The sequence below is a fragment of the Paramacrobiotus metropolitanus genome, unplaced genomic scaffold (assembly GCF_019649055.1).
Source record: "Paramacrobiotus metropolitanus isolate TYO unplaced genomic scaffold, Prichtersi_v1.0 Parri_scaffold0000171, whole genome shotgun sequence".
In the NCBI taxonomy this organism is placed as follows: domain Eukaryota; kingdom Metazoa; phylum Tardigrada; class Eutardigrada; order Parachela; family Macrobiotidae; genus Paramacrobiotus; species Paramacrobiotus metropolitanus.
In genome coordinates, this window is record NW_026570391.1 from 25715 (window position 1) to 46597 (window position 20883).

Sequence of the window (20883 nt, forward strand, 5' to 3'; positions counted from 1 at the left end):
ATTTCCCTATCTTATATCACTGTTGTACCAGTATTCTCTTGAAGTGTACGTACGTTACGTGCGTACACGATATGTCGAGACTAATTGCAGTTGTCTTCATAGCAACGCTCTAATTTACCTTTATATAACGGTAGCCGCTATTTGTGATAAGTTGCAGGTTGGCGAGTTCCAGTAAAGATACGTACTCCTACAAACGCATACAGTACTACCTTTACGTACATTAAACCCCGCATCGGTCCCTTCTTTTGGATTTTTTACAATTTGTGTAATGCAGTGGTGAGACGGAAGATCCGTCATGCTGTATTAAAGTCTTTCACGTATTTTAGTGTCCTTTTCCGTTCCTTGTCTTATAAGCATTGCTTGAATTAACCATTATACCAAATAGCATAATTGGTGTGAGAACGGGAGTCGCTTTATTGCTTTTTAGTATAGCGGTAATAATAATTAATTCGTGATTGCAAAACGATGTGATGATTTTTTCAGAATTTTGTGAAAGGGATTCCACTCGTAAACTTTCCATGTGTATGCACGCACTCGCCATCCGGAAAATCACTGTACTGCAAGAAACACACCCACCTGGACCGCCATACCGAGAAGGAAACCGATAACATTACAATACACATGGCAGGTTGGTTTTTGGTGGCACATGTAATAAGGGAAACAAACTCCTCATTAAGTCATCCGGTGTCGTTCTCCTGTTATCTTGCAACTACGAGAAACTATTTCACCTTCATGGTTTGCTACACCAAAGGGAAGCCTGCCAAACAAAACTTTATACGGGATCTTTCACTAGTGCGATGAAATTTGGCATACGGATTTTAAGCCTTGTCTACAATTCGAAGCGAATTCAGCTTTGGTGTGGTTGTTAAACTGCACAAGATAGCTGTATTCAGGGGCCACGCCTACAGACACGGTACGCGAAGCCACCTTGCGAGGTGGCAACAAGAAGCGTTTCGAACTTGGAACAAGGCCTTAGTGCATGTAATTGGTATCTTGCATAAGGTAACTGAATTCCGTTGCTCATACAGATGTACTGTTAAAGTTGTGAACGCGTTTGGTGAATTAGATCTTATTGCTGGTGTCAGAGCGCTGTGGTTTTCCAGGAGTGTCCAGAGCTATGCAGGCAAAAGCAACGAGTGACATCAACTCAATTCTGAGCGGTGAAATGGATACTGAGACACCGGACAGCGATTGTCGAAAGTTTGATCCGAATGCCGGATGCAAGAAAAACAAAGGAGAAAACCAGCGCGGGCACCTGTACAGCCGAGGATATCTTTTCCTTGTGGGTCCAACAGGCCACATTTTTAGCTTTGCCCCAATCTACAGGTAAACTTGATAATGTGTTTACAGTCACGTCAGACTGCATCGTCGCCTAAGCATTGCCAGTCGAGTTTAAAGCGTGGCGTTGTAGTAACTTGAGGTTGGAACCGACTTTAACACTACAAAATACAAGTATCTGCCTAGTGCCTTCTCCGCACATTACAACTTCTCAGTCTCTAGCTAACCTTGCAGGAGGCTGAAAAATTTGTTCCGCATCACCTTTCGCAATCAGCTTTCCCCTCAGCATTCTTCTCAGAAAATCTGACGGACAGAACCAGAGTTTCACGAACAATACCTTGGCAAAACTAATTCACGGAAAGTTTCTACGTGCAAACGCGCAAAAAATTGTCAATGTGTTTCTACTGCACCCGCCACACTTGCAAGACAGATCAGTTTGCGGGATGCGACGATCTTACGACCGATTGAAATAGATTGATTTCATCCTGTCTCCGGCATAGTGCTTGGGCAACTTGAACTAATCATATCGTTCGCGGACTCTGCAATTAATTGAAAACAGCCAGTTAAATTTGAGAGGTACAGCAGAAGTTTCTGTTTAATTCAAGCTCGGTGTCGAATTGCCCGTCGACCCCGTGGGCCCTTAAAAATAATGAAGCTTAAAAGAGGAACAACGACGCGTCATCGTCTACGAAACCAAAAATACTCCATAAATAGAGCAATCTACAATTAATGAACGGTTCGGGGGCTGCCAACTTGGTTAAGTCGACTGACTGATAAAAAGCTGCAAAACGTCTACGGCGCATCTAAATTTGCGGTACATCTCACCCATCTGCGTCACAGGGGCGGGCATCACGCCACCGGGAAATCAATCTACTGGGCTTTTGGTCTACTACGCCATTATGTTGATTTGTATAGTTCTGTTACCAAAGACAGAATTCCGTTTATGAACTAAATGGACAGACAAGCTATGCATTATTTCATGAAAGTTTTAAATCTAAGAGTCCTCAGAGTGAATTTCTCAGTAGTTTTAAATATGGAATGCTGACACTGAGCAAAAGCTTACGCCCCAACCGGATACACTCGAACCGGAAGGTAGCGCAAAAAGTACCTCGCGGCTTTGTCACCATAATGTTATGTGTTCGGACCACTGACAAAGAAATTCTTCAAAGAGCTGTCGAGAAAGATCATCGACAGTACAGGCAACCCCCGCTCAGGAGAGTTTTTACGCCAAAAAATCAGTATTGAGAATCAGCTAGGAAATGCAGTTTCTATTCTCGGTACATTCAGCGACACGGTAGAGAAGGAAGATATGTACTTTGCCTTTCATTTAGCGGATCGGAAATGATGTTATGGTTTTTGTTATCTGATATTCTTGTAATGCATTCTCCAGTACGAACCTCAAATGCAATAAAGTACTTCACATGTTATGTGACACACAGTAAAATACTTTGCAGTGACAAATGGCTATGTTCGAGGGATAAAAACTTTTTTGTCTGTATGCAATAGGATGGTGCAAAGGATCACGAACGGTTTTTTTTCAGGGCTGAAAGCCTTGGACAAGTTTACTTATTCGTCGTCAGCGCGCTTTACGATTTGCTGCAAAATGTTGCGCCGGAAGAATGGGAGAACATTTTTGTGTGCTACGATAACATCTGTCAGCTCAACAGACTTAAAGCCGCAAGCGCTCCTCTTCCTTTTCCGGAACCATTTGACCAAATCTGGAACCGTGTGTCGAAAATTGTGGACGGGCTTCATATTCAAAACCACAAGGATCCCAGATGCAAAGAGAAGTACCATCCTGATAAGTATTTGAAGAGTCATCCTACCGCCACTGAACGAAACACCATGGCAGCAGAACAGACATTTTCCTGGATCGCCAAGTTCAAGAAGCAATTAAATGCAATGAACAAGGCAAGGCAGTTTTTCTTTATCCACCGAATGATAGTGCGAAGAAACGACTACATGTCTCACTGTGTGGCGAAAAATAGCCGACCTGTAGGTGGTACGATGCGCACGTTTAAAGAAAAATGAGCGGTAATATTGGTGCGCAAGGGTTACTTAGGTTAACATCTTTTTCAAGCGGCTTCATTTAACTGGAAGAGTCTACGCCTTTCCATCTGGGTGTCCTCGACTTTAGCCAGCGATGTGTCAGCAACAGTGTGCAATTTGCCTGCTCCGTTGGCAGGCGGCAATGTAGTCTGTACAATTTATTGTCCTGTCGCGGTAGTTCGGGCATTTGCGTTAATCAAATTAAAAATATTACTGTACTTAGTTGTATATTATTTCTCGCAGTTTTCCAGTATAACTTTTCACTGCGGATCCGAATATGCTAAAGTCTAGTTTAGTGAGACAATAATCGGCCAACCAGTTGTAGCGGGAATCAAGTAGTGGTAACTTTCAAAGGGCTTATAGCTGACCTTCCAGACTGTTATCTTCTAGCAATAAATTCCACGAAAATTTTTATAAAAAACTTGAATTTCACGTGATAGGTGCTAGATGTGATGACTCCAAATGAAGGTGCACTTCCATAAACTTCTTGTATGTTAAAATATTCAGGAAGATTGTGGATAGTTATCGTGCAAAGCTAGCTAACTTGGAGATAATGTACCCCAAGGATGAGACATCCGATAAAGTACAAGTTTTGTGTTGTGCCTGATATCTAAAAAGCAGGCGGAAAGATAGAGCTGGAACAATCGAAGAAAAAAAGCAGTGTCTAATATTCACACACGCTAGCACTGGTTGCGGCCCGTTGCGGCCTGTCGCGGCAAATAAGCCGTGTCGCGGCTGTTGCGGCATCGCGGCAGGCCAGTGCTGGCACACACGCTAGCACTGGTCGCGGCCCGTTGCGGCCTGTCGCAGCTTATAAGCCGTGTCGCGGCTGTTGCGGCGTCGCGGCAGGCCAGTGCTGGCACACACGCTAGCACTGGTCGCGGCCCGTTGCGGCCTGTCGCGGCTTATAGGCCGTGTCGCGGCTGTTGCGGCGTCGCGGCAGGCCAGTGCTGGCACACACGCTAGCACTAGTCGCGGCCCGTTGCGGGCTGTCGCAGCTTATAAGCCGTGTCGCGGCTGTTGCGGCGTCGCGGCAGGCCAGTGCTGGCACACACGCTAGCACTGGTCGCGGCCCGTTGCGGCCTGTCGCGGCTTATAGGCCGTGTCGCGGCTGTTGCGGCGTCGCGGCAGGCCAGTGCTGGCACACACGCTAGCACTAGTCGCGGCCCGTTGCGGGCTGTCGCAGCTTATAAGCCGTGTCGCGGCTGTTGCGGCGTCGCGGCAGGCCAGTGCTGGCACACTCGCTAGCACTGGTCGCGGCCCGTTGCTGCCTGTCGCGGCTTATAAGCCGTCTTATAAGCCGTGTCGCGAATTCTGGTCCGCAACGAGACAGTGACAGTTAAAGCCGAACTTGGTACAGATTGAGCCACTTCTGGCTTTATCAGTTTCCTTCGTGGCGGCCAACTTCAATGTAGATACGACAAAATCGATTGACGGTCCCAGTTGCTCTGAAACCTTCTGCAATGGGATCCAGGAGCTGGTTGGTAAATCTGCGAAACTAGCGAAACCACTGAATGAACGCCGATGCCAGAAAGGCAGGAAAAACTAGCCATTTCGTGGTCCGCAGTCCCAACCCACCATCCCTAACCGGCAGTGTCATCTGGCTGCACTGAGCATCGTTCACTCCAACGTTGAAAACTATTGAAAATAAACTATTGAAAATATTTAAAAGGTCCATAAGGGAAAGACGTTCCAGAAGAAACAAGGTTTTGCGAGCTGGGTCAAAAAAATTACCTTTGGCCTTCAATAATTGGCTTCATTGCTAACAATTGCAGCCAAAATTTTTCAAAAACGCCTTACTAATTGTTTTAGCAAATATAGTAAAATATTCTCTCTATCGTACTAATCAGAACAATGCGGCAAGAAGCCCACGATAAACACCAACACAGGAAACCGCAATTTTTTTCAGGCATATTTAGCGGTTCCCGGTTTAATATATTACAACTGCCAGTTTCGAATTACCAGTGTAGTTCACAGTATATTCAAACCAAACAGTCATCTGGTTGGAACATTTAATTTAAACTGAATGAACAGACAAGGGTGCGGCCTCATGGGAACCGCATTGGGAAGGCGAAATTGTTAGCGAAGAATAACTATCCACGAACACACATCATGCACTTTTTAATACTTACGTAACTGTATTGTACACTGTATAATGTAAAGAAAACCGTCAACAACGGGGCTCTTGAATTAAAGCTACAACTGGATTGGGTGGCATTTGTTCCGAGGATACTGCGTGTTTCCAGTCCTTGATACTCTTTAGCACGATCCGTGGATTAACCATGTTTATCGCTTGACTGTCTTCGTCCAGCGCAGCATCACAGACCGGCGACACCCGATATTTTGCGGATGTTGTTGGCTTTTTTAGCTGGTGGTTTCTGCGGCTTCCCGCTTTTCTCCGCTTAACCGAGCCGTGTCAGTGTGTCACGCACGCCACATCCTCCGAAGACGAATTCTTCTCGCGTACAATGTGTCACGCATCCACTGCATCCAGAATATATATGGGCGCATCAAAAACAAAGGTCACTTTCTCTGTAATATACTAACACACGTCTTGCTCAAGCGACTCTACCCAAATGCACTGATATTGATCAGGGCCTAATTGAAGAACAATCGACCGGCAACCGCCGTGCGCCGGCTCCATTAACCTAATCCGAGCCGCGCGTCAATTGCACCGAGTAGGCCGCGGCATTCGTCTTGCCGCCGGTGGCCATGAACGTCCCGGTGGCTTCCGGCTGGATACGAGAGCGTTTCAGGACCGGGAATACTTTAACGATTAACTGCCGCAAACGGCGCCGGTAATCTTTGTTCAACACCAAACAAATAATCTGCAGAAAACTACTTCTGTAAAATGCATCCACATTTTAAAACAAATTGCAATAAATTAAACTTAAATTAAAAATACTCGTACATTACATATAAATTTAAATTTAAACATTATTCAGTCAAAAAATTAATTGCATTGAATTAGAAAATTTAATTAAAAATATAATGCGTTTAATTACTCTACCCATAATTTAAATAAATCTACAAAAAAATAGGTTAAAATTAATTTAAATTAATTGAATATTTAGAAAAAAACAAACATACCGGCACACTAGCGTAGCCTAATAACGCCACCGCCCGCAACGTCAGCTGCAGCACCGGGTCGGTTTGGAACGCCTTCCCGAACAGCGTGGAGGCCATCTGCATCGGCACCATACACGACGTATAGCAGACATAACAAACGAACAACATCCGAACACTCCGGGCGCGCCGACGCTGCAGCTGATCCCCCGGTCCGGCGGCCTTAGTGGTCGTCGTGCTGCGCCGGGCCATCCACCAGCGCACCAGCAACACCGCGAAGATCACCGTAAACACCACGGTCAACACGCCCACCGGGAAAAAGACCCCCAGGAATACGGACAGGAAGGAGGAGTACGTGTCGGTGTACTGCGCCACGCAGGCGCCCCACGGGAGGGCGCTTTTCAACTCCCCGCCCACGCGGTACAGCAGCAACACCGCCATGATGACCGGGAGCAACCAGGGTAAGAAGACCATGACGGTCAGCGGGAGGGGCCGGATCCATTGGGGATAGCTGTGCGGGAAGCAGATGGCCACGAAGCGGTTGATCCCGATCATCATGTCGGTCAGGGTCACGCTTTTGATACAGATGTAGAAGGCAAACATGGCGACGCGGCAGTAGGCGTTGGTGGATTGGTTGCCCAGCGGGATGCCGGTCGCGGAGGCCGTGACCATGGGCATCCCGACGCTGCACTGGAGGAGGATGCTGAAGAGGAAGTTGAGGAGGAGGACGCCGGAGCCGGCACGCAGGCGTTTGGAGGAGAGGATGATGGTGATGACGGCCACGCTGAAGACGGTGCCGATCAGGCTCAGGCACACCACCAGCCAGAACCACAGGAGCAGTGCTGGTCGGTGGACGATCCAGGCCGGGAGTGGCGTTAGGGTGGCGTTGTTGGTCAAGTTGGACAACATTCTATCAATCTTTTGACCTCAGCGCAGACGAGATTGACCGTATTACCAAGCGAAAAGCGTGGGAAGAATTTCGCGTAGTCTTAAAAAAAAGGAAGTTATGCAGATGATATATGGATACTGCTCGGGTCAGACAACAGGGTATCAATCTTTTGACCTCAGCACAGACAAGATTCCCCGCTGAACTCAGGGAAATAACGTGGGAAGAATTTCCCGTTGTGTGGACAAACCGGGAGTTATATAGACGCGCGGTTCGAGCGGGTCATGCGCAGGTGTGTTGTTGGTCGATGCGCACCGCAGCTAATCCGGCACGCTTCTCGGAATCATTCAGCCAGAATCAGGCTTGACGTTCCTTCCGCAACAGTGGCATTGTTATCGACAGTACGCCGGAAAAAAGCCGCGTTGATCATCCGACGCTATTTCCGTCGGCTTGGCGTGAGTAATGCTCGACGCATTCAATTATCCAAAACAAACTAGCAACGATATTCGATTAAATCGATGCTGCTTTTTAGGGAATTGTAGAAATTACCTAACGCACAAATATGCAAGACAGCGGCAACGTTGATTTATATAGCCGCTGGACGGAGTTACTGGAACTGTGCTTTCCAGGAGCTAAATTCCCGACTGGAGTCAATTTCCGGATGCGGGCGATTTCTTCCCAGTTAACGCTTTTTATAATGCAAGGATTGTTTCTAATCTGGTGCAGGTTAAAAGCTTCCGCCACCGGGAAGCCTGTTTAATGATGCGGCACATAATTCGATCAGCTCCTGGTTAAAACAAGTCGCCTGACAAAATTAATTCCTTGCGTGCCTGCACAATCTGACTGACGGTTAATGCCGGTCAAATTTACAGTTCAACGGCAATGGACGCGCTGACTCGGCATTTACTAAATAAATGCCCGGCTAAACAAGCGCCGGATATTTAATTCGACCTGGCGTTTACGCCATTCTATGCCCGTTTTTCAGGTGGTTTTTAACAAAGTCCAGATTGCTCTCCAGGCCAGCAGCACTCAAGTGTCACTTTGATACCAGCACAACGGTGGATCACGGGTTATTGTTGTGTATCTTTTTGTGCTGTATCTGTTGTATAAATTCAATTAAGTAATGCGCGAGTACCACTACCGGTGTGCGCTTGATTGTGACTGCTCAACAATTGACGGTGCATGCCGGCATCCGGCATTAACTAATCGAAATGAATCTCTCATGTCCGCGATTTTCCCCCATGGAATTTTACCCTTCTCTCATGTCCATAAAATGCAGAACCATTACGGTCGTTTTACAGAAATATAAAGCAAAATATAGCTGTACAAGCTTGTCCCGTAATTTCTATCGTATAGGTACAGAGAGCACGTATTTAGCGCGTAGCATGCGCTATGAACGACTGCCACTGCACTATGTCTACCACAATGACAAATTTGTTCCTATTAAAATTTAGGATACTGTGGAAATGAAGAGAGGGGTCAATATTTTATGATTTACATCGATAGTTTTTTTATATTAGATTGATATGCATGCATCAAATATGCTCAATGTATGTACACGTAAAGAGTGTGGGTGTAGCGGGCCGTAGTATGGAGTTTGGCGTACCCTTTGTATTTGTAGTGATCGCTGCGTTAATGCGGTTGAAATTACCGGGCAATCTCAAATACAATACTGTTAGAAGGATAATTATCAGTGTGATGTGCACACTCAGCGTGATATCGGTACTGAGGAGTCGCGTAACACCAAAACACTCGTATAGTTATCCACGCCCTCCCGGAAAAAGTGAGATCGTAGCGTGTTGCGTTGATATGACTCCACATATCAACGGAGCACGTTAGTATGTCCGCTCTCGCATTGGCTCGTCGAGCATCTATCCGCTCTGTGAGTGGCCAGGTTTCACCCAACCGTATTTGCGCAAAACCACTAGGCGTGATCATAACAAAGACGCTAATTGGCTCAATACTATCCAATGGGGAAATTAATAGCCAAATGGCACGGCATTTTAAAAGCACCAAATGCCAAACATTTCTTTCAAAATTGTTTATTAATAAAAACAATTAAATTTTGTTGGAGTTTTTGTTGCGACCCAGTTTTCTTTTTTAACTTAATTGTCCAGTTCGTGTTGGTGGTTTATGTGGACTGTTTTTTTCATTTTTTAATCCGTAATGCAGATCGAAAAAGCCTGTGCGGAGCTCCGCTGACAGAATAGCACCTAAAACCAGCATCGACACTTGAACAATCCACAGTGTGGTTGACTCTAAAACAAAGAAGTCAAAATTACAGCGAAAAATGCAGTAAACTTACCTTTGAGGCGCTGTTTGAAGAAATCAGCTACAAGGAGCTCCTTTATGTTGAGTTCTTGTAGTCCCAGTTACCTGTCCATGCAGACATTTAGAAGACGCTATCGCACAGTTCTTACTACAGTGTACGTAAAGCTTGAAATTTACCTTTCATAATAATGAAATCATCATGAATAAAAGGAGCTCCTACGTTGAATCCCAAGCGTTGAATCCCACAAGGTCCTTCACTTGTGCAGTGTTTGCAGAGAGATTACTGTAGTAAGTTTTATCGCTCCTACTCGGAACATCAGCTGTACTGGTGCAGACGTTGGAACTTCGACGTGTCTTTACGTGTTAGACTGCGTGTGAGCTCAGCGCTGCGCTACACGTCACTTAGTGTGTGAGTGCAGTGGCCCGAACTTGTACGAGCAGGCGCTGTACGAATTATTCCCCTAGTGCGACCCTAACGAGCTGTGCATAACGATGTTCTTGGGACTCACTAGCGGAACTTCTTCGTTTTAACGGAAGATTTTATTTCCGGGAGGGACGTTCCATAAATACGGTACATACAGTACAGACTTATTCACGATGCCATATGGTGATTGTCTTTGCTTTCTAAACAAACAATCTTGTCGTCGTCTTTGCCCAGAGATAAGACGCCCTTATCTGCTGCTATCGGCAGTCTCCATAAACCATGACCATGAGCTTTCAGAGAAAGCCCTTACGCAACGCTGCCTTATATTCTCTTTGCACTCACAACCGGCATTTTGCTCGATTAAATAGCAACCTTATCAAATCGCTCCGTCTAATTGAGTGTAACCGGCAGCGAGAACACCGCAATTTCTTCTGCCAACGCGTGCCTTTTTGCCATCCTGCATCCTTCCCGCACAAATTGCCTTCATTCCTCCGCAACCGTGTCTAACGGATCATTAACTATTTACGAGAATGTCGCAACCACGCAAGCACGTCGCGCTACTACCGTACCCGCTGTTCGGGCACATCACGCCGTTATTACAGCTAGCGCGGAAGATCAGCGCGCACCACGACGTCACCTTCATGACCTCGGCGCTGCGCGTCCAGCAGCTGCGGCACCGCGGCATCTTCACCGCCGCCGACGAACAACACATCCGGTTGGTCTCGCTGCAGGACGGCGTCCAGGAGAGCGACGACAGCGAGGGCACCCTCGGCCAGATGATGGAGCTGGGCGAGAAGACCATGACCTTTACCACCTCACTCTTCGCCACTATGCCGGCGGCCGTCGACCCCCATCCGGACGTCGACTACCGGCATTTAGTGGACCAACCGCTCCATCGTCCCGTCGACGTCATCATCGGCGACCTGGTGGCTTTCTTCCAGGTGGAGCTGCTGACCGCCCGCGGGATCCGATGTTTCTGCTTCCTCTCGTGTTCCGGCCTGATGCTAGCGAATAAACTGGACATCGGGTCGGACACCCCGGTGATCCCGGACGCGGCCTTCTTTTCTGATTGGGAGGCGCACGAGGACCTCAATGTGACCGGCATCCCGAAGGCGTACAAGGATATGGCGGATAAGTACGGGGGCAACTTTCTGAAGGGGTTCCACCATGTCGCCGGATATATTGTCAATTCGGTGGAGGGGTTGGAGGAGAAGGTCGCAAAGAGATTTGCGGAGCATTCGTTGACGGCCAATCGGCCGGTGCGTTTCGTGGCGCCGCTGTTTGCCGAAGCGGAGGGCGGGGCGAAGAATGCAGCGGAGACGGCGGCGAATAGTCTGGTGGATCAGTGGCTGGATAAGCAAAAGGAACGGGATGTTGTCTATGTCAGTTTCGGCTCGTATGCCGTCTCGCAAAAGGACCAAACACTTGGTACGGATCTATATTTTTTTCATTATTTCCCTTATTAATTTCTGTTTTTTTATTATTTTCTTTACTAGTTTCACGTTTTTTTTTATTATTTCCCTTGATATTTTTTATTATTTCCCTTATAATACTACTTGTTTATTTGATTTTTTATTTTAATTGTTTATTTTATTTATTTTTTCTTATTTCCCTTTTTATTGCCTTTTAATGGGACGTATTTAAAAGCATTTACTCATCGTATTATTTTCCGTTTATTTTGATTTTGTTGTTTGAGTACTTGTTTATGCGTTTGTTCACAGCATTATAAAAATTTAGTTAGTTTTTGTTTTTGTATGATTATTATTTATTAACGTCCATTAATATTTTCCGATTTATTATTTATTTTTTTAAAAGTCGATTAATGTTTTCCGTTATATAAAAAAATTGTTTTATTTTTCATTTGTTGTAGTTTATTTTCTTGGTATTATTCATTTCTCCGTTGCAGAAATTGCTAAAGCGTTAATGTCCTTGGATAAACCGTTCATCTGGTCGCTAAAAGCCAACCAACAAAAACTACTTTCGGACGACATGAAAGCCTTAATCGAGCAGCAGTCGGCGTCCAGTAAATATCTGGTGTTGGCGTGGACGCCGCAGCGGCGCATCCTCAACCACCCGGCGACGCGGCTCTTCGTCAGTCACGTGGGATACAACAGTCTCCTGGAGGCCTTCGACGCCGGCGTGCCGCTGGTGAGCTGGCCCATGTTCGGCGACCAGTTCGCCAACGCCAACATGGCGCAGCGCCTGGGCAACGGGCTCAGTCTGCCCGCGACGGGGATGTTGTTCGCCCGCGTCGTCCCGGCGGCGGAAGTGGTCGAGGCGGTCCAGAAGGTCGGGCAGTGGGATAAGCCGTACGCGGAGGGCGACTACACGCAGAAGGCGCTGGAGATCAGCCGGGTGGTCAAGGCGGCCGCCCGGCCAGGAGGCAGCTCGTATGAGGCCTTTTCCCAGCTTGTTTCTTGTGACATTTAAATAATAATCGGCTACAGTTAGTACTACCTATATACAGTAAATACAAGTAGAATTAATTTCCCTTTTAATACTCGGGGCGGTGGGTTGTTTTATGACTACTTCGAATTAAAATTGTGAAAATATTTCGCGGGATAAACCTTGGCCAGCACCGTTTCTGTTCGCATGTGCTAACACAAGCATAATTACAACTTCCAGGTGAACCATATGGGGTTCAATCGGTCGTATCCTGTACAATTCAGATAGGCGCAGATGCTATTGACACCACTGCAGAATTAGTAGCTATTGCACGCATTTCCGTAAGAAACCACCTTTGGGCGGTAACCAATAGGCTCAACAGTGCCTTAAGGCAACCGCCCATCGCGCTGCTAGCACGTGCGTGATAATTCTGTGTAGCGCACCGCTGTCATGTGCAGAAAAAAATGCGATTATTAACAGTCAACGGCTACTGCAGCGGCTGCGCGAAATAAACGTATGCTTTTTGGGCCAACCACTCGGAGCGGCGGAGATCGGGCCGGAACCAGCACTCGACACGTGCCAACAGTGGACAGGCCTCCGCGCGCATAGCGATGGTCAGCGTGCTGGCGCAGAAGGGATCGGCTGCTCCTTGTGCCGACACGTTGAAGGTGACGGAGCCGTTGAGCAGACCGGGGATGTCCTCGCCCAGCAGAGAAGGATAGGGCGCCGCCACGAAGTAGTCGTCGAATTTCCAGATGAAGTGCAACATGGCCTGCGTCCGGCTGCAGTCGACGTTCCCGCTGCAGGTCATGGAGAAGCTGCACAGCGCCGTGGACACGTCGCGCATCGGCGGGACGAAGACGTTACGGGCCGGAAGCTGCGGCTGCAGGTAGAACCCGCGGAGGCGGCACAGGGAGCCGTTGCAGGGATCAAGGCACTCCACCGTTCCGCCGGAGTCGCGGCCGACGTTGTGGATGAACAGGTAGCTGGTGGCGCGGATGGTCATCTGCTGGTTAAAGTGACCTTTGGGGGAGTCCGGCACGTCTTCGTCGTGGATGGTGGCGTTGTGGTGGCGCCACACGATCCGCTGCGCCGACGCTCCTGTTTCAGCGTCGCACTCGAACGTCGCCGCGTCTCCCACCGGAACACGGACTGTACCGGGCGGGGACGGTTCTGGCTGGGCCAAGGCGGGGTCCTCCAGGGCGGACAGGTTGATGACGCCGTCAGACTTGATGGTTTCGGCCAGGGTCAGCTCCAATGCGGCACGCCAGGGCTGTACTGCAATGCAGCGGAGGTCAGTGGAGCAACTTATACACTAATGTCATCGCCGGGCCAAATGTTCAATGCCCGAACGTACCAGAGTTCGAACCACTCAAAGGACAGCCGTTGACGGCACATCCCGGCATACTAACCATCATTCCTAGTTAGAGAACACTGTAGCCCATACTGTTGTAGAATTCAATACAATAACAACATCGAACGATGATTCGCTGCTCTGCCAACGTTCTCAGTTCCAAATATGTTGCTTTCTATGTTGCTTTCACTTAGTATAGTATCCATTGCTGTAAAGCCCTTGTTTTACGTTGTTCATACGGCACCACCAGTGCTGCGCCCCTGCTGAAAAAAATCCCGGGAAATAAAGTTGTTTTGTCTGCAGAGTACAACATACAATTGCCTTGTGTCAATGTGTATCTGTACAGTCGGTATTTTCAGTTGAAGTGGACTCTGCACAGCAATCTTGTTATGAGATCTACAATTTCTTCTATCTCGATATGTATCGGCAACATGAGCTGCTCACGATCAATATCGAAGTGCAGATAGCGCCAGTATAAGGTACAAGTTAAGCTGTAAGTCAAAACGGGAAGGCAGTCCCATGTTGCCGACACAGGCCAGCAACTGCTGCTTCCAAATCACGCTGCTGTTGCACCTGCACGACAACACAGTTGCAGTTCTTTTAAAAAACCTACCTTGTACGTATGTGTGTTAATAGCGTTATTCAGCAGCTCTGATGCAGGTGGCAGGTGCCATGGCGTCGTTACGGCCAAAGCAGCATCTTATCGCAATGTTGCTGCCAGTTATTATGTTTACGGTAGTCGGCATTGTCGGTGCCCTTCCTTATCCTGGGTGCGGGTATGATTATCAGTTGCGCAGTTTGGGGTGTACGAAGAATAATTTAACACTATCCAGAGCATCTCCTGTTGACTCCACTCCGCTTGACGTCCAGTTTATTTACCTCGGTTGTCCGGCTGTAAATAATTTTCCCCAACGTCGACCGTTCGATTACTGCAACGTAGTACACGATGATATATCATCGCTGCCATTCCGAAAATCTATATTGACCCTAACACTGCAAGGATTCACTGCAGCAAACGGCGGAAGGTTTCTCCTTGATAAACTCCTGCATCATAATAAAAATAATACTCAAAGACTGAACATTCATTACTGCAGAATCGGCTATATTGATCGCGGATATTTTGCCGGCTTCCAGAAATTGTCGCGACTCCAGCTGGAACACAATGACATTAGCAGTATCAGCGTGGACGCTTTCGACAGCTTGTCCGGGATATCAGCGAAACCGTCGCTGACGAATTTGTATTTGGACGACAACGCATTGGAAACACTGGACTGGAGTACTCTGTATCCATTGAGAGACACGTTGGTAGGAAGGAAGTTGTAGTACGAGTACAAGAAACACATAGAAGTACATAATTATGATCATTCTGAATTTGCTATACAGGCTAAACTACATCTTGACGACCAAAAGCCAAAGCTGCATTCCCTAACACTCAGTGGTGGCGCGTTTCTCACCTCAATCGTGCGCTTACATCTTGCAGTAAATTCACTGAGGTACATTCCCAACGAAATATTGGACAGCATCGGTTGGAACTCCTCGGTTCCAACTACCTTAAGCCTCGGTGGCAATGCTTTCTGCGAAGGATACACCAATTGTGACTGCTGCGAAATGGGCTACTTTATGTCCTGGACTAAAAAATTCATTGCGGTAAAAGGAAGACCCTGGAACGGGCATAACTATGTCACACTTTCTTGTGGATCGCAGTCAGGTCTGACATTCGGGAGTAACCACCCAGGATCTGCACAGAGGCTTGCAGAGCTAGAGAAGTCTAACCATTGTAAGCATTATTAGCCCTGACACTAATTAAAAAAGTTTAAAATCTTACAGATTCAAAGATCGTCTTTAAGTCTTAGACAGCTACAGATATAACTGTTTCAAGAACCGGGATGTTGGCAGTTCCTTCATTTAAGGCGGTGCAAGGAAGTAGAGACCACATTCGTGCATATCTAAGGGAACTTTCACTATTGCGCATTCCCAGAGAAAGTTTTCAATTGCTTATGTTATTTTGTAGCCGAAGGGTTTGTATACACAGACGTAAAATCCGTTTGCGCACGCTTTAAAAAGTTTAGATGCATTCAGGTGTACCAAAGGTCTCATGATAAACCGATATTCTTCGAATAGAAGTACAGCATTTAGGTTTTTACGTCGCAAGTTGTGATTTGTAAATTGTAGGTAATGCCACGTCGACAACCGTAACTAGCACTGCTATCCCGACCACGACAGCCAACGTAACGACCAACACTAGGAAACCAGACGTAAATAATTCGAGTTCGCTGTGTCCTGAAACAAAACCCATTGAAATTAATTGTACTTTCGGTCGTTTGTCCCTGTCCCAGCCTGATCTGCAGCGGGCTGAGGGCACGCTTCTGGTCTTCCGCACCGATCGCTCGTTCGCCTGCCAGATGAAACTATACAATCTCCATACAATGTCAATGGACCTCTTCAACTTCTCCGAGCAGACCGACCACCAGCCAGGTCAACAGGAAGTTATACGCGTCGAATGCGCCAACGGAGTGTCCACTCTCAGCTCGACCGACCCGGAGAATTCGCATGCGCACCAGTTGAACTTTCGCTCCGATCTGACCAGCCAGTGCTTCGCCAAATTCACGGAATTTCTCCAATACATTGACACTAACCTTGTCACCGAACACGTGACGGTGACCAGCGAGGAGAGCCGCCTCGCGGACGAAATGTGGAGAACCTGTGGCGACATCACAAACGCTACCTGCACCGATGGAACCTTCGTCTTTTCGCACACTAAGGATGCCGCATTGAAAGCGGAGGGCGTGGTTATCAGGGTGGACCAGTCGTTCGACTGTCGGAGCACCTTGGTGGCCATTCACGAGCACCTTTTGGCACAGGAAAGCACAACCGTGCAAGCTCCCGCAACGCCGCTATCCAGTTCGGTCGCGGCGGTGTGCAGTCAAGATCGCTTGTTCGTCTCCGAAGGTCATCCACGACGATCGAAGAAAACGACGATAGAGTACTCGGCACGGCCCAGCAAGTTCTGCCGCGGTGCTTTCCATAAGTTTGTGGAGTATTTGTTTGGGCTGTAGCGACATCGGCATTGCGTTGGGTTTGTCCAAAAAGCTTTAGCTTCTTTGGTTTGTCTAGCTTTGTGTTGCGCCGGGATCATTAGCAAGCTGATCACTGGCAAGCTGCCAACTTAAAGCGCGATTATGATAATTCAGTGAAAAGCACTTACTGGGCGGTAGAAAAGCGTCCCAGAAAACCACAGAGCGGTATATAAAAAAATTCAATAAAAGCATTTCGTTTTACTGAGCTGCTAATATGCCAGCTCCCAGAAAGTGTTACAGACATGTCCATCAAACGTTTTTCTGGCGCGTATACAATACGTAGTAATTTTTTAAATATTGGAAATTCAAGAAAGTATAGCAAACTAAATGTTACAAAGGATGAAAGTACAACGACGAATTGACGAAAGAAACAATGTCCACGATAGATAAAGGCCAGACTCGTACTCAACGCGTTTGTTTACTGATCGGTAGTAGATTGAGTTTTCCATTAATTGCAATACTCGTAAAACTCCAGTGATCAGAATACGCTATTGTTATTGTTATTATTCAACTTTACGGCTAGTACAGCGCTATGGAAATGCTGTATGTCGTCTGTGTGTAATTGCACTGACAGTTTTACAATAAGTAATATTATTATGTAACTACTGAAGACCAGTTAGTTGTAAGTACTGTGTGATTGTTGCTTACAGTACGTACTTCCGATAAATCGAAACATCAACCCATACATTATTACTACTATAAAAATACAAGTACTAGTATTGTAGCTTTTTTTTCCTTTATTAGCTCAAGCCAGTCATGTCACAAGTTTGTAATAAAAACAGGATTAATTGTAGCTTAGTATTAAATAGTCGTATAAGCCGATATTCACTCGTGCTCAGCTTGTACGTACTACGAGTACGTATAACAGACCTTCATTAATGCTATGACTTTACTCACGACATCCGCTATTATTTATAATATATTAGTCACAAAGTGTGATTGCGCATTGTAAGGAACAGCTTCGGCGTCGTCTCTGGGTTTCTTGACAGCGGCTTGAACAGCTTGACCTCAGCGTCAACGACTTCAGCAAGTGCTAGCTTTTAACTTAGGAAATCAATACATAAATTAATAATTTTCTCGTATTCTCATCGGTGGGCTGGCAATATAATTTATTCTAATACGGTCATGCAACATGTATTCATGCTTAAATACCCGTATACGGGTATTTGCTGTACGTACAGCAAAGTTTTTAACTGTAAAGCTGTAGTTGTAACGGAGTGCTACCGTCTCAGTCTACGTCTCATGCAACGGCTACGTGAAATGAACGTATGCTTTTTGGGTAAACCAGTCGCGACGGCGGACATCGGTGCGGAACCAGCAGTCCACCTGCGCCGACCGGGGCTCGGCCTCCTCTCTCATGCTGATGGCCAGTGTACTGGAGCAGACGGGATCGATAGCTCCGGGCGCCGACACGTTGAAGGTGACGGAGGCGTTGAGCAAACCCGGGACTTGAAAGCCGAGCAGATCGGGATAAGGCGCCGCTACAAAGTAGTCCTCGTACTTCCAGATAAAGTGCGCCACGGGCGGAGTCTGGCTGCAGTCGACGCTCCCGCTGCACGCCATAGAGAAGCTCCACCGCGACGTAGACACGTCACGCATGGGCGGCACGAAGACGTCACGGGCCCGCAGCTCCGGCTGCAGGTAGAATTCGCGGAGGCGGCACAGGGAGCCGTTGCAGGGATCGAAACACTCCACCGTTCCACCGGAGTCACGACCGACGTTGTGGATGAACAGGTTGCTGGTGGCGCGGATGGGCATCTGCCGGTAAAAGTGACCTTTGGGGGAATCCGGCACGTCGTCGCCGTGGATGGTGGCGTTGTGGTGGCGCCAGACGATGCGCTGCGCCGATGCTGGCGTGTCAGCATCGCACTGGAACGTCGCCCTCTCTCCCACCGGGACCCTAACTGTCCCGGGCGGGGGCTGTACCGGCTGGACCTGGGCGGGGTCCTCGAGGGCGGACAGATTGAGGACGTTGTCAAACATCATAATTTCGGCCATGCTCGCCTCCAATTCGGCACGCAAACGCTGTACTGCAATGCAGAGGATTTCAGTAGAAGAGCATACGCGCTAATGCTATCCCCGGGCGAAAGATCAACGCACCAGGGTTTCGACCGCCGAAAGGACAGCCGTTGAAGACGCATCCTGGCCGACTGGCCAACATTCCCAGCAAGAGAAGAATGTAGCTCATATTGTTCGTTCGGAAGCGCTGCCCGATTATCTGCTTGCACTGCGATGCAGCTACCGAGTCCACCGTATGTGGCGTATTCGCTGTACACTTACAGACACCTCAGCGGCATGCATGCGGCGGTTTTCGAATTATTCCGTTGCCATGCAATCGAAGCCACTTTGGCAACCGTCTTGACCCGGTTCAACTCTGCTGTTGACTGTTCGCCAGCGGTAGTCTTTTTAATAACACAGTAGAAAACTGGCACGTGAAGAGTCTTTGACACGAATTCCTTGGGTAATTTAATTTAATCGTTTCTGCTGGTATGCATTGGCTTTCCACAAGACTTTGATGTATACTTGATGGCGATATTTTTTATGTAAACATGGGAATCGCTTACGATGTGCTACGAGTAGTGCTACGTTGGAAGACAGTGCTACCCGGTGTATACGCCTATACATCTTAGTTCGCAATAGACGTATAGGCGCATTTTTTGAGCGGGAAAAACGTTACAGAGAGTTAAAAGTAAAACGCCCACATGTGCAGACAGTACGTGGAATCGAGCAAGGAATCCAGCACGCATATAACATATCACAAAGGGTACAAATATAGTGAAGATTTGATGAAAGAAGGCCGAGATGCATTGCGGCAACCCACATACGACAATGGTGCTTCCTTAACGTCGCCGTGAGAGTTGACCAGATCGCGTAGGTCAGACACGTGAAAAACGTAGGTCAGACAGATCCTCAATCTCTGCAGCAAACGTCATCGCGGTAATTTAGATTACTGCTATGATTTTCCAGTCGGCCGAATTGTTAGCTATACCGGCAGCTTACCGATAACGCCAGATTCCGATCGACACAGCAGAACTTGCCGGCCGTAATGGCCAAAGGTTGCTGGCGCAGCAGCAGCGCCCCCTCGTCCAATTGGTTTCTTGTAGTGGAACTGAAAAGGTCACGGGCATATAGCCGCTTTTCCACCACACGCAGAAGCTGCTTAGCCTAATCGTATAACCCACACATTATGCACACAGTATTGTGAGCAGCATTAGTTTAAACTGGTTGTACATGGTTCTTACCGCAGATGCAAAGCGGATGCAGATGAAAATGGAAAGAAGGATAAGAATGAAGGCGCGCCACAGGATGAGCAGGACGAGGCACCCCAGGAATCCCAGCACTAAGGTTACTGCTTTCTGACGCGCTGCTAACCGGCGCATCCGTATTAAGAAGGGCTCGGCGCTCGTTAGGCTGGCGATGATCCGCTGGAACTGTTGTACGTCAGAGAAAAAGTTGTGCAGTGCAGTATATGTAATACAAGCCCTCTTTAACACTCTAACATAAAAATATCAGCAGTGTACGCTCTGCTACATTTCTAAAAATTTATTCGGTTAGGTGTATTGTACACACATGCCTGATGTCGGTAAAAGTGGAGAAGGATGAGCGCGCACAGGCACATGGCCGGACAATGCGGTGGCCTGGATGGAGACCACAAGCTGGCGCAGGATAGCCGCGCCGTTAAACAGCAGGTACACCACTTTGACCACAAACACCGCCCATCGCCGGACATTTTCCGCACGAGAGGCAAAAGGTTCTGCGGGGAAGCGAAGTGCCAACCAGCGCAACAATGTCCACGATAAACAAAGGTCAGGCTCATATTCAACGCGTTAGTGTGGTGATTGCATTTCCTCCTTGCCAAAATTGAGCAACGTTTGCTGGACACTACAGACTATTTAGTATAACACCGATTGTCCGTTTGACACCGAGCGCGAGCGAATTCGGCTGGTCTTCGTTTTCAGTGTGGAAAATGCGTTAAGTGTGGATCTAAATGCCCTGCTATCCAGTGATACTGCCGTCTGCTAGCGAAGCTTTTTCGGCAAAACCACCACTATTACTCGTAATAGAGATTTATGTATACACCACGTATTTTAAA

At 47.5% G+C, this 20883-nt stretch overlaps 6 protein-coding genes across 7 annotated transcripts; 3 read left to right on the forward strand and 3 right to left on the reverse strand.

Moving 5' to 3' along the window:
* Positions 1–289: 289 nt before the first annotated feature.
* Positions 290–3309, forward strand: LOC129600331 (uncharacterized). The gene is made up of 3 exons (XM_055498812.1): positions 290–628; positions 1104–1326; positions 2820–3309. The coding sequence occupies exons 1-3, from the start codon at positions 622–624 to the stop codon at positions 3307–3309; spliced, it is 720 nt and encodes a 239-aa protein (XP_055354787.1). The 5' UTR covers positions 290–621.
* A 3307-nt stretch (positions 3310–6616) lies between these two features.
* LOC129600332 (G-protein coupled receptor 39-like) lies at positions 6617–7302 on the reverse strand. The gene is made up of 2 exons (XM_055498813.1): positions 6679–7302; positions 6617–6631 (listed from the first exon to the last, which is right to left on the reverse strand). Exons 1-2 carry the CDS (start codon positions 7300–7302, stop codon positions 6617–6619), a joined length of 639 nt encoding a protein of 212 aa, XP_055354788.1.
* A 3017-nt stretch (positions 7303–10319) lies between these two features.
* Positions 10320–12558, forward strand: LOC129600318 (uncharacterized). Its single transcript, XM_055498802.1, has 2 exons — positions 10320–11402; positions 11881–12558. Exons 1-2 carry the CDS (start codon positions 10505–10507, stop codon positions 12402–12404), a joined length of 1422 nt encoding a protein of 473 aa, XP_055354777.1. The 5' UTR covers positions 10320–10504; the 3' UTR covers positions 12405–12558.
* LOC129600319 (uncharacterized) lies at positions 12091–14005 on the reverse strand. 2 transcript variants are annotated; one of them, XM_055498803.1, is made up of 2 exons: positions 13717–14005; positions 12091–13637 (listed from the first exon to the last, which is right to left on the reverse strand). In XM_055498803.1, the coding sequence occupies exons 1-2, from the start codon at positions 13775–13777 to the stop codon at positions 12847–12849; spliced, it is 852 nt and encodes a 283-aa protein (XP_055354778.1). In that variant the 5' UTR covers positions 13778–14005; the 3' UTR covers positions 12091–12846. The 2 variants fall into 2 exon arrangements, 1 of the variants encoding a protein (XP_055354778.1); XR_008692038.1 differs by having other exon boundaries at positions 13507–13637; positions 13772–14005.
* Positions 14006–14220: 215 nt separating this feature from the next.
* LOC129600320 (uncharacterized) lies at positions 14221–16983 on the forward strand. The gene is made up of 3 exons (XM_055498804.1): positions 14221–15018; positions 15097–15490; positions 15886–16983. The coding sequence occupies exons 1-3, from the start codon at positions 14368–14370 to the stop codon at positions 16767–16769; spliced, it is 1929 nt and encodes a 642-aa protein (XP_055354779.1). The 5' UTR covers positions 14221–14367; the 3' UTR covers positions 16770–16983.
* A 684-nt stretch (positions 16984–17667) lies between these two features.
* Positions 17668–19071, reverse strand: LOC129600329 (uncharacterized). Its single transcript, XM_055498811.1, has 2 exons — positions 18891–19071; positions 17668–18820 (listed from the first exon to the last, which is right to left on the reverse strand). Exons 1-2 carry the CDS (start codon positions 18976–18978, stop codon positions 18042–18044), a joined length of 867 nt encoding a protein of 288 aa, XP_055354786.1. The 5' UTR covers positions 18979–19071; the 3' UTR covers positions 17668–18041.
* Between the last annotated feature and the right edge of the window lie 1812 nt (positions 19072–20883).